This window comes from Oncorhynchus keta, chromosome 7, assembly GCF_023373465.1.
Source record: "Oncorhynchus keta strain PuntledgeMale-10-30-2019 chromosome 7, Oket_V2, whole genome shotgun sequence".
NCBI classification, from domain to species: domain Eukaryota; kingdom Metazoa; phylum Chordata; class Actinopteri; order Salmoniformes; family Salmonidae; genus Oncorhynchus; species Oncorhynchus keta.
In genome coordinates, this window is record NC_068427.1 from 5,225,223 (window position 1) to 5,242,665 (window position 17,443).

The 17,443-nt window shown below is 43.6% G+C and overlaps 1 protein-coding gene across 3 annotated transcripts; it reads left to right on the forward strand.

Annotated features, from left to right (window-relative positions):
• The first annotated feature begins 3,032 nt into the window (after window positions 1-3,032).
• gpr183a (G protein-coupled receptor 183a) lies at window positions 3,033-16,564 on the forward strand. 3 transcript variants are annotated; one of them, XM_035773097.2, is made up of 3 exons: window positions 3,033-3,170; window positions 5,844-6,233; window positions 14,599-16,564. In XM_035773097.2, the coding sequence occupies exon 3, from the start codon at window positions 14,632-14,634 to the stop codon at window positions 15,730-15,732; it is 1,101 nt and encodes a 366-aa protein (XP_035628990.1). In that variant the 5' UTR covers window positions 3,033-3,170; window positions 5,844-6,233; window positions 14,599-14,631; the 3' UTR covers window positions 15,733-16,564. The 3 variants fall into 3 exon arrangements, with proteins under 3 accessions (XP_035628990.1, XP_035628989.1, XP_052377831.1); XM_052521871.1 differs by lacking the exon at window positions 5,844-6,233 and adding an exon at window positions 7,338-7,480 and having other exon boundaries at window positions 3,038-3,170; XM_035773096.2 differs by lacking the exon at window positions 5,844-6,233.
• Window positions 16,565-17,443: the final 879 nt, after the last annotated feature.

Consider the following 17,443-nt stretch of genomic DNA (forward strand, 5'->3'; position numbering starts at 1 on the left):
TACCCATAACATGATGCAGCCACAGCTATGCTTGACAATATGGAGAGTGGTACTCAGTAATGTGTTGTATTGGATTTCCCCCAATAATAACACTTTGTATTCAGGACAAAAAATAATGGCTTTGCCACATTTTTTGCAGTAGTGCTTTAGTGCCTTGTTGCAAACAGGATACATGTTTTGGAATATTTGTATTCTATACAGGCTTTCTTTCACTCTGTCAATTAGGTTAGTATTGTGGAGTAACTACAATGATGTTGATCCATCCTCAGTTTTCTCCTATCGTAGTTAGAAGGATGCCTGTATCTTTCTAGTGACTAGGTGTATTGATACAACATCTAAAGAGTAATTAATAACTTCACCATGCTCAAAGGGATATTCATTGTCTGATTATTTGGTTTACCCATCTACCAATAGGTGCCCTTCTTTACGAGGCATTTGAAAACCTCCCTGGTCTTTGTGGTTAAATTTGTGTTTGAAATTCACTACTCGACTGAGGGACCTTACAATTATCTGCATGTTAAAACACTATCATTGCACACAGAGTGAGTCCATGTAACCTATTATGTGACTTGATAAGCAAATGTTTACTCCTGAACGTATGTAGGCTTGCCATAATGAAGGGGTTGAATAGCTATTGATTCAAGACATTTCAGCTTTACATTTTTTTTTTTTTTTTTCTAAAAACACATTTCCACTTTGACATTATGGGGTATTGTGTGTAGGCCAGTGACACAAAATCTCAAATGAATCCATTTTAAATTCAGGCTGTAACACAACAAAATGTGGAAAAAAGTGAAGGGATGTAAGTCATTTCGTGGAAGAGAACACATACCAAACCACAAAACCAGAGCTGTACTGCGAAAGCAAAGAACAGCGAAAATAAAAAAAATGTCAATGATTGTCAAGATATGAAACAGAAAGAGGGGGCCATGAACACACACGTGGCTCAAACCACATCCTCTCCAGGGCACACCCCGTTGCCAAGAGAACTTACAATGTAGCATCATTACTATAGTGCCTTCACTAAGTATTCACACCACTCAACTTCTTCCTTATTTTGTTGTGTTACAGCCTGAATTTAAAATGGATGATTAAATGTATATTTTGTATTACTGGACTACACATACAGCATAATTTCAACATGGAATCAACTATGAATGTTTTATTTTTTTTAAGAATTAAAAAGGAAAAGAAGAAATGTCTTCAGTCTTCAACATCTTTGTTATAGCAAGCCTAAATAAGTTCAGGAGTAAACATTTGCTTGACAGGTCACATAATAAGCTTCATGGACCCACTCTGTGTGCAATAATAGTGTTTAACATGATTTTTGAATGACTTCCTCATCTCTGTACCCAATACATATACCCAATCTGTAAGGTCCCTCAGTCGAGCAGTGAATTTCAAACAGATTCAACCACAAAGACCAAGTAGTTTTTTCAATGCCTCACAAAGACGAGCACCTATTGGTAAATTTATTTTTTTAAAGCAGACATTGAATATCCCTTTGAGCATGGTGAAGTTATTAATTACACTTGGGATTGTGTATCAAAACACCCAGTCACTACAAAGATACAGGCGTCCTTCCAAACTCAGTTGTTGGAGAGGAAGGAAAGCACTCAAGGATTTCACCATTAGGCCAATGGTGACTTTAAAACAGATACAGAGTTTAATGGCTCTGATACGAGAAAACTGAGGATGGATCAACAACATTGTAGTTACTCCACAATTACTAACCTAAATGACAGAGTGAAAAGAAGGAAGCCTGTACAGAATACAAATATTCCAAAAGATGCATCCTGTTTGCAACAACACACTAAAGCAATACTTCAAAAAATGTGGCATAGCAATTATCTTTTTGTCCTGAATACAAATTGTTATATTTGGGGCAAATCCAGTGCAAGACATTACTGAGTACCACTCCCCATAATTTAAAGCATAGTGGTGGCTGCGTCATGTTATGGGTATGCTTGTAATCGTTAAGGACAAGATTGTTTTTCAGGACAAAAAAATAAATGGAATGGAGCTAAGTGCAGGGAAAATCCTTGAGGGAAAAACCTGGGACAGTCTGCTTTATACCAGACACAGCATGACAATAACCTAAAACATAAGGCCAGATCTACACTGGAGTTGCTTGCCAAGAAGACAATGGAATGTTCCTGAGTGGCCGAGTTACAGTTTGACTTAAATCTGTTTAAAAATGTATGACCTGAAAACAGTGGTCCAGCAATGATCAAAAAACTATTTGACAGAGCTTGAAGAATTTTGAAAAAAATGATGGGCAAATGTTGCACAATCCAGGTGTGGAAAGCTCTTAGAGTTATTACCCTTAAAGACTCACAGCTGTAATCACTGTTATTATTATCACTGTCAAAGGTTATTCTCACATTAAGTGAGTCAGTGGGTTGAATACTTATCTAGTCGAGATACATTAGTGTTTGATTTTTCATGATTTTAAAAAATATATATTTTTTAAATGATCCTACTTTGACATAAGAGTATTTTGTGTAGATCTCTGACACATTTTTTTTTTTACAATTAAATCCATTTGAATTCCACTTTTTAAAGCAACAGAATGTGGAAAAGGGCAAGGGATGTGAATACTTTGACAGTAGTGTATGAACAAAAGAAACACCTAATGATATTGAGGGCGAGCATATAGCAACATTGAACACTGATTGATTAGTTATCTATCATATGTAGCTAAATTGACATTCACTATTAAATCATAATTATTAACATGTGGGAAATCTGTTTGTTATTCTAAAAGAGATGGTTAACACAAGTAGTAAATGACTCAACTAAATCTGAGATTAAGTTCCCTGTCTATATCCTGTACTATATTCAAAATAGTCTTAAAAACAGACAAAACATGTTTAAAAAATGGCCGTGTAGATATGCGACAGCTTGAGACAGAGACATGGGGGGAGATCCACAAACTCAAGAACATAACATAACAGCAACACAGAATATTATAATGTCACTATGGTTACGAGAGTCTGCCCGCCCCTCAAACATAGTTCTCTATTTGTCACTCTGTGTCACTCTGCTCTAAAACCCTGGGGGAACATGGTCTCTGCTGAACTCTGAGAGGACAATTGTCTCGCGCCAAGGAAGAACTATCCTGCTTTACTCTGACACTTTGGAAGTATGCAATAATACAGCTGGTTTTGGTAGGTGCACATTTGTGTTTTGGTTTCTTCAATTGTTGATTGTGTATTCATTATTTCAAGTAAAGCATTTATTTGACTTGACGTTTAGGTACAATTGGGAAAGTATTGGGAAGCGAAAATCTAAACCCAAAAATTGTTCCAAAACAAAAGTTGCAGTATTGAGAACTGTAAACTATGGCTAACAATATTTTGTTCTCAGGTTCAATGTACAATTGATTAATCATGATTAGGTTCAAATCATCAAAACAACTTAGGCAGCTCATACCCAAGGGCACACCCTTGAGACCTGGCTGTTATACCAGGCCAGTTTAGAACTTATTAATATATAAATAAAGATGTAACCAGGTGGCTCACTGATACTGAATCTATATAATTAAATGTTGCACACTGTGGCTCAAATATCTACTTGTTAAGAGGTTGGGGCCCTTAATGCTCAAATGACTCATCCTTAAATGACCCATAGAAGAACCCTTTTTGGTTTCAGGTAGAACCCTTTTTGATTTCAGGTAGAACCCTTTTTGGTTCCAGGTAGAACTATTTTGGGTTCCGTGTAGAACCCTCTGTGGAAAGGGTTCTACATGGGACCCAAAATTGTTCTACCTGGAACAAAAAAGGTTCTACCTGGAACCAAAAATGCTTCTTCAAAAGGTTCTCCTACGTGGACAGCAGAAAAACCTTTAAGATTCTAGCACCTTTTGTAACACCTTACTCTAATGCTGTTGCCACCATAGAATTACATATAGAACAGCAAATTATAGGACCTCTATAGTGGCCACACTGTTTTTACCATGTTCTTACTCCAGACAAAAGTCTATAGCACTTCTGCAAATATTTAAATATATATATATATATATATATATATATATATATATATATATATATATATATATATATATATATATATTGGAGGGGGAAAAACGTGTGTGAAGGTTGTAACTACAGATCACAATGAAATACAGCCCTGAGTCCTTGGATTTGGCCTTGTGTTAATGAGTCAGGAAACATAGTTTATTAAAAACGTCACTGTGGAAAAGGTGATGTGTTGATCTGCTTCAGTTTGCTGCCATGAGGCTGGTTTCACAATTGTCTCTAGTGTAGCAGTGGGGGGTCAGTAAAGGCTTGCTGCTCCAGACCAAAAACAGATCTGGCCAAAGCCAGGATGAACAGCTACCACCCAACCTCCAACCTAATTATATTCAGGTGTGTGTAACTAGGGTCTTACCCTTCCTGGCCAGCAGATGTAGCCAACGAGCGGGAATATACCGACCTTAATATAATATATGCCATTTAGCAGACGCTTTTATCCAAAGCGACTTACAGTCATGTGTGCATACATTCTACGTATGGGTGGTCCCGGGAATCGAACCCACTACCCTGGCGTTACAAGCGCCATGCTCTACCAACTGTGCTACAGAAGGACCTTCACATGCCCAACCTCTCACTCCATCACACCAGCGGTCATACAGTAAAATAAATATAAAACATTTGTAATTTATATCTACAACCCACTTAACCAAACGGTTCACTCATATACCTAGCTCTTATCAATAGAGCTTATCAATTTGTAAATTACAGTGCATGGAGAATGGTGTTATTTCTATCAGAAAATATAAATATGTTTTTCCACTTGGATCCGACAGCTTGCTCAACTATTCATAATTGAATCGTGTGTAAAGGTGGTGGAATTATGAGGGAATTAAGTCGAGGTCAGAATCTGTAGACACACCTCCACCACACATTAATTTCTTTGTTGTCCACCCAAAACGAATAGCATGCTATTCTCATGTTTAAGTTGAAGGTCAGAATATGTGTAGAGAGAAAGGGGCATAGAAAAGGAATTACGTTCCATTTACGCATGCTTACCTCAGGTTGGAATTCCCCCCTATCTGCCTAAACCAAGACAGGAGGCTCACACAACAACTCTGAGGCCAACGCTTTTTAAGGATGAATCAAGAGTTCAGGTTGAATATGTTTCTCAGCATACTCATCAAAAAACATGCAACAAGGTGAGTAAAAAGATACCTAGCTATTTCTCTCCAACTTGTTGCCTCTATATAGCCTATAAAAACAGTCACGAACATTTACCCACAAGGACATTTACAATGTTGTCTGATATGTGGCACCAGCAATCTAATATCTATGAAGAACACTAGCCAAAATGACACGATGGCAGGCATATATGATTTAATTTAAAAAAAATGTATATTCTGTTTTCAAATAAGTCTAGATCAGATCTATCATTATGGTCTGTCAGATCTATCTTGGCTAGAATTGTTATATTGTAGTCTACCATTCCTTTTTACAATTTCATAGTAGTAAGCCTAAACAGTGTAATTCTCTTTTACCAAGAGCATATCAATGGAGGCTGGTGGGAGGAGCTATAGGAGGACGGCTCACTGTAATGGCCAGAATGGAATAAATGGAGGCCGACAGTAAATGTTGATAGATTGCATGTTTTAATTTCAATTTCATTTTTTTTTTAAATAATTACAAAAGAATAACACATCCAATATATGTAAGAAAATGTATGCACTCAGTACTGTAAATTGCTCTGGATAAGAGCGTCTGCTAAATGACTAATATGTAAAATGTAAATTATGGAAGTTTGACTGTTCCATTGATTCCATTCCAGCCCGTATAATGAGCCTGTCTTCCTATATCTCCTCCCACCAGCCTCCACTGGAGTATATGGGATGTTCCAAGGGAGGCACAGTGGTGGATGACTGCATTTGAAGGCTGGACTGACAGAGTGGAGAGCGAACTTTAGGATGAGGGAGACAACATTCCTCAGTCTATGTGATATTGTCCAGCAACAGTGTCATTACAGGGAAGCACTGTCTGTGGAGCAGCCTGTTGCCATTTGTCTGTGGAGGGCTTGCCACTAATGTAGAGTACCGAACAATCTTGTTATTGTTTGGTCTAGGTTTGTCAACTGCATGCACAGTCACTAATCAAATTGCCAGTCTCATCCGGGAGAAAATGTTACACCTTCATATCAAGACACCAACTGAGGCTGAGTTCAGAGACATAGTAACAGATTCCTGGACCGTCAACCAGGATCAGGTCAGTGCTGTGGAGCAATCGATGACACATATACCCATCATAGCACCACCACAAGACAAGTGGGACTTGTTTAACAGATAGAGGTTTTACTCTTGGTCCAGAAAGGGGTTGTAGATCACAAATTAACATTAACATCGGACATCCAGATTGGTTGGGTAGGCACAGTACATGATGCCCGTGTGCTGGCAAACTCAGCACCGTTTACCAAGGGTCAGGAGGGCAGACTACTCCAAAGATGGACTGAGACCTTTGTGCCACTTGTAATATTAGGAGATGCCGCACACCCACTTCTTCCATGGCTGATGAAGCCCTACTCAGAGAGCAATCACACCTGTGTAGATCAACTTTAATGAGAGGATCAGTAGTTCTCACATGACTTTAGAGAGGGCTTTTGGTCGACTGAAGGGAAGATGGGGGTGTTTGCTTAAACGCAATGACTCTCACATTGACATAATGAACACTCTAATTACGGCATTCTGGGTGCTGAATAAATTTTTTGGGACATTTATAATGATTCTTTTGAGGAGGATGAAGTACAACAACAAATCATTCCCAGCAATGCAACTGGAAGGGAGCACCTGGCACCATCTCTACGGTGAAGCATGGGGGTGGCAGCATCATGCTGTGGGGATTTTTTTCAGTGGCAGGGACTGGGAGACTAGTCAGGATCGAGGGAAAGATGAACAGAGCAAAGTACAGAGAGATACTTGATGAAAACCTGCTCCAGAGTGCTCAGGACCTCAGACTGGAGCAAAGGTTCACCTTCCAACTGTCACGAATCCCGCTTCCTGAGTCTGTGTTTGCCTGTGTTTCTGTCCTGGAGTGTGTTTCCGGTGTCCTGGAACGCACCCTGTCTGGTTGCCGGGCGAGCTTGTTGGGAGATCGATGTTCACCCGCACCTGTATCCCATCAGTAATCTGCACACCTGTCCTGATCATCACCTCTCCCCTTCAAAAGCTCTGACCTGACATCCATTCCCTGCCGGATCGTTAGTCATGAACAGTATGTTGTGCCATAGTATCAGCCTCAAGTTGGATAGAATTTGTTTTGTTGTTTTTTACATATTGCTTGCCTTAAACTTACCTCCGTTTGTTCTGTCTTCAGTTACTCACCCGGATCATTTACCCCATTCCCGCCTGGTCGTCAGAGGATTCCGCTACCCCATTGGATCCACCTATTTACTCCCATCAACTCACCACCGCTGCCCGCTACGCCACCTGGATATATCTACCCATTCACATTCACTTGTAAATAAATACTCACCTTCTTCCTACTCTCCTTGTCCTGGTCTGCTTCTGGGTTCGATTTTGAAAGAACGTGACAGAACGATCCGGCCAGTGATGAACCCAGCGGACCTGGACTCCATTTGCCATACAATTACCCAGCAGGAGAAGATGTTGGGACAACACAACACGGCGCTACATGAGATAGCGGGTTCAATCCGAACTTATCGGATAGATTAACGAGTATCCAGGATCAGCTCAGGTTGCCGGCGGATCATCCACCACCTGGTTCACCCATATCACCTGCCGATTCGGGAGCGGGTTCCTTCCGTGAGCCCAAGGTTCCGACACCGGAGAAGTACGAGGGAGATCTGGGAGGATACCGTTCATTTATTTTACAGTGTGGGTTAATTTTTTGATCTGCAGCCCTACTCTTACGCCACAGATAAGGCTAGGATAGCTTTTGTTATTGAGCTGCTGCGCGGTAGAGCTCTGGAATGGGCTTCAGCTGTTTGGGAACGACGGGACACATGCATGACGTCATACCAGGGTTTCACGACAGAGATGTGAAAGCTTTTTGACCATCCAGTCCGAGGTAAGGACGCAGCTAAACGTTTGTTCTCTCTTCGCCAAGGAGCTCGCAGTGTGGCAGACTTTGTGATAGAATTCAGGACATTGGCTGTGGAGAGTGGTTGGAATGAGGAATCACTACAAGTGTTTTTTTACCAGGGGTTGTCGGAGCAACTCAAGGACGAGCTGATCTCCTATCCAGAGCCTAGTGACCTAGATAGTTTGGTCACCTTAGCTATTCGGGTAGATAATAGAGTCTGAGAGAGAAGGAGGGAGAAGCAGTGGGGTCCATCTAATCAATCTGAGACTCGGTTACCATTCGGGTCAGGAAGTGGACCAGAACGGGTTGATCATTTTCCCTCACACAGGATTAGTGGAGGAGTCCTGCCGCCAGATCCTGAACCTATGCAAGTGGGGCGGCATGGGTTAACTAAGGACGAGCACCAACGTAGACGTGAGACCAACAGCTGCCTCTACTGTGGTAGCTCGGGACATTACATCTCCGTTTGTCCTCAGCGCCCGTTAAACTGCTCGGCTCGTTAAGTTTGGGAGGTTTGTTAGCGAGCCAGTTTCAACCTCTCAAGAGCCCTGTCAGACCTAATTTTCCTGCTACCCTCATAAATAAGAATCAGAGTTTAGCGATTAACGCTTTCATCGATTCAGGTGCCGATGACAGCTTCATTGATGCCGACTTAGTGGAACAGCTGGGGCTTTCCAAGGAGCAATTACCGGAAGCCATTGAAGCAACCACTCTGAACGGCAGTAGTCTGGCACGGATCACTATGAGGACTGAACCGGTTAAGATGTTGTTGTCGGGGAATCATTCAGAGGTTATTTCTTTTTTTCATTTTGCCTTCCCCCATGTTCCTCTGGTTCTGGGATACCCTGGCTAAGAGAACACAATCCTTCGTTCGATTGGGTGACTGGTAAGGTAACTAGTTGGAGCATTGAGTGCCTTGCTAACTGCCTCAGGACTGCCTGTTCTCATGCTGTCCCCAGTCGGGTCAGTGAGTCTGCTCCTCCTGATTTGTCCCTGGTTCCTGAAACATATCACGAGTTGGGTGAGGTGTTCAGTAAGCAGAAAGCTCAGTGACTTCCTCCCCACTGACCTTATGATTGTACAATTAAGCTGTTCCCTGGAGCTGCCTTTCCCAAGGGACGGTTATACAGTATTTCTCGACCTGAGCGGGAAGCCCTGGAGATCTACATAAAGGAGTCTCTTGCTGCAGGTCTCATTCGTCCCTCGTCATCACCCCTGGGAGCTGGATTTTTTTGGTGAGTTAGAAGGATGGCTCTCTTAGACCGTGTATTGATTATCGGGTGATGAGCTCCGCTTTCGATTCTTTACAGGGTGCTACTGTGTTTACGAAGCTTGATCTACGCAATGCGTATCATCTGGTGCGGATCAAAGAGGGGACGAGTGGTTGACTGGATTCAATACACCTATGGGACATTTCGAGTACCAGGTGATGCCGTTTGGACTTTCCAACGCTCCAGCAGTGTTCCAAAGCTTGGTGAATGACGTGCAGAGGGATATGATCGGTCTGTTTGTGTTCGTTTACCTGGATGACATCCTGATTTTCTCCAAGGAGCTTTTCAGCCACATCCGGCATGTTAAGCAGGTCCTGCAGCGGTTATTGGAGAACCGTCTGTTTGTGAAGGCAGAGAAGTGTGATTTTCACGCCCACACTACATCCTTCCTCGGGTACATCATCTCCAGGGGTGAGATCAAGATGGACCAAGAGAAGGTTCGGGCGGTTCGGGATTGGGCCCGGCCCGGTACGAGATTGCAGCTCCAGAGATTCCTGGAATTTGCGAACTTCTATCTGAGGTTTATCCGTGATTACGGCCGGGTGGCCGCCCCTTTAACTGCTCTGACATCTTGCACCAGAATTTTCTGTTGGACTCCTGAGGCAGACCGAGCATTTCTGAACTTGAAGAGCCGATTCACCAACACGCCGATTCTCTCTCAACCTGACACTTCCCGTCAGTTTGTTGTTGAGGTGGACGAGTCTGATGTGGGGTGGGCACCATCCTGTTCCAGCGTAGCTCCACTGACGGTAAACTCCATCCCTGCGCCTTCTACTCTTGTCGTCTTTCACCAGCTGAGAGAAACTACGATGTGGGTAACCGGGAGCTTCTCGCTGTGAAGCTTGCCTTGGAGGAGTGGCGTCACTGGTTGGAGGGAGCGGAGCAACCGTTTGTGGTCTGGACTGACCACAAGAATCTGGCTTAAGTGCAATCGGCTAAACGTCCCGTCAGGCCAGGTGGGCTTTGTTTTTGGACGCTTCAATTTTTCCCTGATGTTCCAACCTGGGTCGAAGAACGGCAAAGCGGACGCCTTGTCCCGGATGTTCTCCAAGACGGATGAGAGTGGGGCCAAGACTGAGACGATTCTTCCCCAGAACCTTGTCGTGGGAGCCGTTACATGGAGGATTGAGGAGGATGTGATGGCGGCCCTTTGGACGCAGCCCGGCCCCGGTTAAGGTCCACCCGGTCGGTTGTTAGTGCCTGAGTCGGTCCGTTCTGCTGTTCTTCAGTGGTCCCACGCCAGCAAGATAGCTTGTCACCCTGGCGTTGCTCAGACTATGGCGCTACTGCGCAGACGATTTTGGTGGCCTGCCATGGGAGAAGATACCCGGAGGCTTGTTGCCGCATGTCCTGTTTGTGCTCAGAACAAAAGTACCAATCGGCCCAGCTCTGGGCTTCTTCACCCCCTACCTATTCCTCGGCGACCTTGGTCGCATCTGGCCCTGGATTTTGTCACGGGATTGCCCCTTCTGTTGGGATCACGGTCATTCTGACCATTGTGGACAGATTCAGAAAGTTTGCTCATTTTGTCCCTCTCTCCAAGCTTCCATCTGCCACGGAGACATCCGAGATCCTGGTTAGGGAGGTTTTCAGGGTCCACGGATTGCCCAGTGACATTGTTTCTGACCGTGGTCAAATCAAATCAAATTGTATTTGTCACATACACATGGTTAGCAGATGTAGGGTTAGGGTTAGGCTTGTGCTTCTAGTTCCGACAATGCAGTAATAACCAACAAGTAATCTAACTAACAATTCCTAAACTACTGTCTTATACACAGTGTAAGGGGATAAAGAATATGTACATAAGGATATATGAATGAGTGATAGTACAGAGCAGCATAGGCAAGATACAGTAGATGGTATCGAGTACAGTATATACATATAAGATGAGTATGTAAACAAAGTGGCATAGTTAAAGTGGCTAGTGATACATGTATTACATAAGGATGCAGTCGATGATATACAGTACAGTATATACGTATGCATATGAGATTAATAATGTAGGGTAAGTATGTAGGGCAAGATACAGTAGATGGTATCGAGTACAGTATATACATATAAGATGAGTATGTAAACAAAGTGGCATAGTTAAAGTGGCTAGTGATACATGTATTACATAAGGATGCAGTCGATGATATACAGTACAGTATATACGTATGCATATGAGATGAATAATGTAGGGTAAGTAACATTATATAAGGTAGCATTGTTTAAAGTGGCTAGTGATATATTTACATCATTCCCATCAATTCCCATTATTAAAGTGGCTGGAGTTGAGTCAGTGTCAGTGTGTTGGCAGCGGCCACTCAATGTTAGTGGTGACTGTTTAACAGTCTGATGGCCTTGAGATAGAAGCTGTTTTTCAGTCTCTCGGTCCCAGCTTTGATGCACCTGTACTGACCTCGCCTTCTGGATGATAGCGGGGTGAACAGGCAGTGGCTCGGGTGGTTGATGTACTTGATGATCTTTATGGCCTTCCTGTAACATCGGGTGGTGTAGGTGTCCTGGAGGGCAGGTAGTTTGCCCCCGGTGATGCGTTGTGCAGACCTCACTACCCTCTGGAGAGCCTTACGGTTGAGGGCGGAGCAGTTGCCGTACCAGGCGGTGATACAGCCCGCCAGGATGCTCTCGATTGTGCATCTGTAGAAGTTTGTGAGTGCTTTTGGTGACAAGCCAAATTTCTTCAGCCTCCTGAGGTTGAAGAGGCGCTGCTGCGCCTTCTTCACGATGCTGTCTGTGTGAGTGGACCAATTCAGTTTGTCTGTGATGTGTATGCCGAGGAACTTAAAACTTGCTACCCTCTCCACTACTGTACCATCGATGTGGATAGGGGTGTTCCCTCTGCTGTTTCCTGAAGTCCACAATCATCTCCTTAGTTTTGTTGACGTTGAGTGTGAGGTTATTTTCCTGACACCACACTCCGAGGGCCCTCACCTCCTCCCTGTAGGCCGTCTCGTCGTTGTTGGTAATCAAGCCTACCACTGTTGTATCGTCCGCAAACTTGATGATTGAGTTGGAGGCGTGGGTGAACAGGGAGTACAGGAGAGGGCTCAGAACGCACCCTTGTGGGGCCCCAGTGTTGAGGATCAGAGGGGAGGAGATGTTGTTACCTACCCTCACCACCTGGGGGCGGCCCTCAGTTTACCTCTGCTGTCTGGAGATCCTTCTGTTTGGCCATTGGAGCTACAGTCAGTCTCACTTCTGGATTTCACCCACAATCTAATGGTCAGGCGGAGAGAGCCAACCAGAAGATGGAGTCCACGCTGCATTGTCTTGTCTCCTCTGATCCCACCTCTTGGTCATCTCAATTACCCTGGGTCGAGTATGCCCATAATACCCTTCCTTCATCTGCCACTGGGATGTCCCCCTTCCAATGCCTGTACGGATACCAACCTCCCTTGTTTCCTTTTCAGGAGAGGGATCTTTCAGTTCCTTCTGTCCAGGCCCACATTCGTCGTTGCCACCAGACCTGGCATCGGGCCAGGAAGGTCCTCCTTAGAGTTTCTGACCGGTATCAGATCCAGGCGAAACTGGGTTCGATTTTGAAAGAACGTGACACCAACAGGACAACAACCCTAAGCACACAACCAAGACAACGCAGGAGTGGCTTTGGGACAAGTCTCTGAATGTCCTTGAGTGGCCCAGCCAGAGCCTGAACTTGAACCCAATCGAACATCTCTGGAGAGACCTGAAAATTGCTGTGCATTGACAATCCCCATCCAACCTGATAGAGCTTGAGAGGATCTGCAGAGAAGAATGGGAGAAACTCCCCAAATACAGGTGTACCAAGCTTATAGCGTCATACCCAAGTAGACTCGAGACTGTAATCGCTGCCAAAGGTGCTTCAACAAAGTACTGAGTAAAGGGTCTGAATACTTACTTAAATGTCATATTTCAGATTTTTCTTTGTCATTATGGGGTATTGTGTGTAGATTGAAGTGTAAAATAAACAATTTAATCCATTTTAGAACAAGGCTGTAACGTGACAAAATGTGTAAAAAGGGAAGGGGTCTGAACTTTCAGAATGAACATAAAGTGTAATATTGGGATGCAATCTCCAATTTATATCTGTTTTAAAACCTCCAAGAAACACTCTTTGTGACACAGATTTAGCCCCCTGCAGTAAAAGGTTAAATAGCCGTTTGCCCCCTTACGTTCGCAAATATTCTCAAAAACCACTGTATTTTGTGGGTATTTGTCAATTCCACCCATATCCGAGATCTCCAATAGGGTATCAGTTTCACAGAAAGTTCATGTCGCCCCTTTGCCCTTATTTGAACTAATTGTGTTGTATCTTAGCTAATTTAGCTAATTAAGTTAGTTAATAGTATGTCAAGATAACGTTAGCTGGCAAACAAAAGTTTAATGACCAACGGAAAATAACAAAAATCACTTTGTTGCAACTTCGTATTTTAACATTTTTTCATGCGAACATCAGCAAAGGGTGTTGCCGCGTCACAATACCTCGTACCCTGGTCCTGGATCTTGGACCCACAGCCTGGGCAGGGTCCAGGATATGTGAAAGCGCCCGTAGAGTGTAGGGATGCAGACTTCCTAGTGTATGAGTGCCCTGTAGGGATGTAGACTTCCTAGTGTGCCTTTTAACACAAATACTTTCCTGTGATGTGACGTGAATTGGTCATTTAACATGTACTTTATGCGCACAAAACATTATGAACACCTTCCTAATTTTGAGTTGCACCCTCTCCCCCCTTTTGCCCTCAGAACAGATTCAATTTATTAGGGCATTGACTCTAAAAGGTGTCAAAAGCATTCCACTGGGATGCTGGTCCATGTTGACTCCAATGCTTACCACAGTTGTGTCAAGTTGGCTGGATGTCGTTTGGGTGGTGGACCATTCTTGATACAAACAGGAAATTGTTGAGCGTGAAAGACCCAGCAGCGCTGCTGTTCTGAAAAGAAACTGGTGCGCCTGGCACCTACCACCAAACCCCGTTCAAAGGCACTTAAATATTTTGTCTTGCCCATTCACCTTCTGAATGGCTCACATACACAATCCATGTCTCTATTGTCTCAAAGCGTCAAAATCCTTCTTTAACCTGTGTGGGTTTATCAATATGTGATTGTAGCTGTCACCTGGATTCCCCTTGTCAGTCTATTTCATGGAAAGTACAGTTGTTCTTAATGATTTGTGCACTCAGTGTACATCTACATCCATTCAGACAATAGTGATGTGTACTACTAAGTGCAAACATGAACATTTTGGCATTGACAAAGCTGCTTTTTTCTTATTTTCACAGATATAGCTAGCTTCCCTCTCCACTGGCCCCAAGATGGAGGTGATGAGGACCTTCAACCAGCCTCCAACCTCCAGCCATCCAACCCCCACTCTTAACGACTCAGACACCTGCATTACCCTGTACAACCACCGGGGTTATGCCCGAGTCCTCATGCCCCTCTTCTACTGCATCGTCTTCTCCGTGGGGTTGCTGGGCAATGCCCTGGCCTTCCACATCATCCGCCCCAACGTGAAGAAGATGAACTCCACCACGCTCTACTCCGCCAACCTGGTCATCTCCGACATCCTGTTCACACTATCACTACCGTTACGGATAATCTACTACGCCCTGGGCTTCCACTGGCCCCTGGGGGAGGCCCTGTGTAAGATCACAGGGCTGATCTTCTACATCAACACTTACGCCGGGGTCAACTTCATGACCTGCCTCAGTGTGGACCGGTTCATTGCTGTCGTCTTGCCGCTCCGATTCGCACGCTTCCGTAAGATCTCCAATGTCCGGTACATTTGTGTCGGGGTGTGGTTGCTGGTCTTAATGCAAACTCTGCCCCTCCTCTCCATGCCCATGACTAACGAGGAACCTGATGGCTTCATCACCTGTATGGAGTATCCCAACTTCGAACCGGTGCCCAACATCTCCTATATCCTGATTGGCGCCGTATTCCTAGGCTACGGAGTCCCCGTGGTGACCATCCTGGTGTGCTACTCCATACTGTGCTATAAACTCCGCCTCGCCGCCAAGGCCAATCAGCTGACGGACAAGTCGGGGCGCAGCCAAAAAGCCATCGGGGTGATCTGCTGCGTCTCCCTGGTGTTTGTGGTCTGTTTCAGCCCCTATCACATGAACCTCCTCCAATACATGATCCGAAAGCTGATCTACACACCAGACTGTGCTGAACTCACAGCCTTCCAGATCTCCTTACACTTCACTGTTTGTCTGATGAACCTCAACTCCTGCCTGGATCCATTCATCTACTTCTTTGCCTGTAAGGGTTACAAGAGTAAGGTGCTGAAGATCCTGAAGAGGCAGGTGAGCGTGTCCTTCTCCAGCGCAGCACGGACATTGCCCGAGGGGTCGTCCAGAGACGTCAACGATGGTATGAAGATCCACCTCAACAGCACCAGACACAAACCGTGAGAGAATGGTGAAAGGTGAGCCGACGACCAACCAACAGACCGGTGCGCCAAAGACCAACCAACATATTGGAGAGCCAACAACCATCAATCAGACCGGTGAGCCAACGATCAGCCAACAGACCGGTGAGCCAATGACCAGTCAACAACCAGTGAGAATGATGAGCCAATGACCAATAGTTCAGCAGCCAAAAATCCGTTCCCAGCAGTGAGACAGAAACCAGCAAATTGCCAGAGGATCTCTGAGGAGAACTATAACTGTATAACTGATTACAAGTTTAAAGAGGCATCTCACCCCTTCTGGAAATAGAGACACTGATCTAGGAGAGCCCAGGTAGCAGACTGTTTCTGCATCCAACAAAGTGCTTGCCTATATAATGACAAGTTGATCAAAAGAAGAAACACATAAGAACATTATTAAACAGCATGGCCACTTGCATGAGAAGATGTCTTGAAATGGACAGCTGAATATTACTTAATTGTTTCAGAGATTCTGACCAAAGAATGCAAAGCTTTGGACCATTACAATGCAGAGGAATGAAGATTAGAAACCATGTTGATTATACTTTTTGTATATACACTTAATGAATTATTCTTCAAAATAACCTCGTGATTATTGATAAATGTAAAACAAAAATAGTTCAACACCATGTACTAAATGTAACCATGTCCCTCAATTAATTGAATCAGGATCAATGACATTTTTTACCAAGATGTTCAAATGTATGATTTGGTTTGTTCACAATGGTTTCCCTCTGTTCTTGATTAATGTGATTGTTGTATGTGGCCATCAAACCATGTCATTTTAAATAAATAATAAATATAAATAAATTATCCCGTGGTGTTCAAGGTCATGTGGTATTTCTCAGAAAGATACCATGAATATCCGTCCACATTTGTGATGTTGACCTGACTTCACTGTAGGTCCACAACGTTTGCCCAGCACAACGCAGTAACTTTGCTGAGCCCCAAGAGGGCAGTGTTACACAGAATACAGTAGAATGTAGACTGATTGTTTTATAACACGATTGTGTCCTTTATTCACTGGATGGTTGTTTGTCAAAGTCATGTCTAAATTAGCCTGGGGACATGCCTAAGAAAGGAATGTTTTATTAGTTTGGAATGATCAACCCACATTGGCCTGCATTCGTCTGTCCACCAAAACATTTACACCTGCTAGACTAACCTATACTGTTGTTTTCTGAGGGTGCTGTATGAAGTGATATTAGTGCCACCACACATTGAATCTGAATTATTTGAATTTGTGTTAAGAATAATTGAATTCTGTAATATAATTCCATAGTGCTGGGCTCCATAAGAATACACCTATACCCCAACCTAAAGAAGTGCTGGCAGAAACACAGACATGATGCCGACCACATGATGGCTGTCACAGGAAGACATCACACAGACTGCTGTCACAACAACATATTACTAAGAACACAACACACCATCTGGCATAGACAGCAGACTGAGGGAAAAAGAGATTTACAACTATATTTATTACCAAAGATACACTTCAGAAGCAAAGCATATAACATGTGTATATATATATATATATATATCAACTACTCATTGATATGGTTTACAGTATATGACTGTATTCACTATGTTTAGGCATTCTAATCCACCCTTAATGCATGGAGGGGTATCATATTGTCCCTCCTCTGGATTGAGATGACACCCTGACATGATTCATATCAGTACCACACACT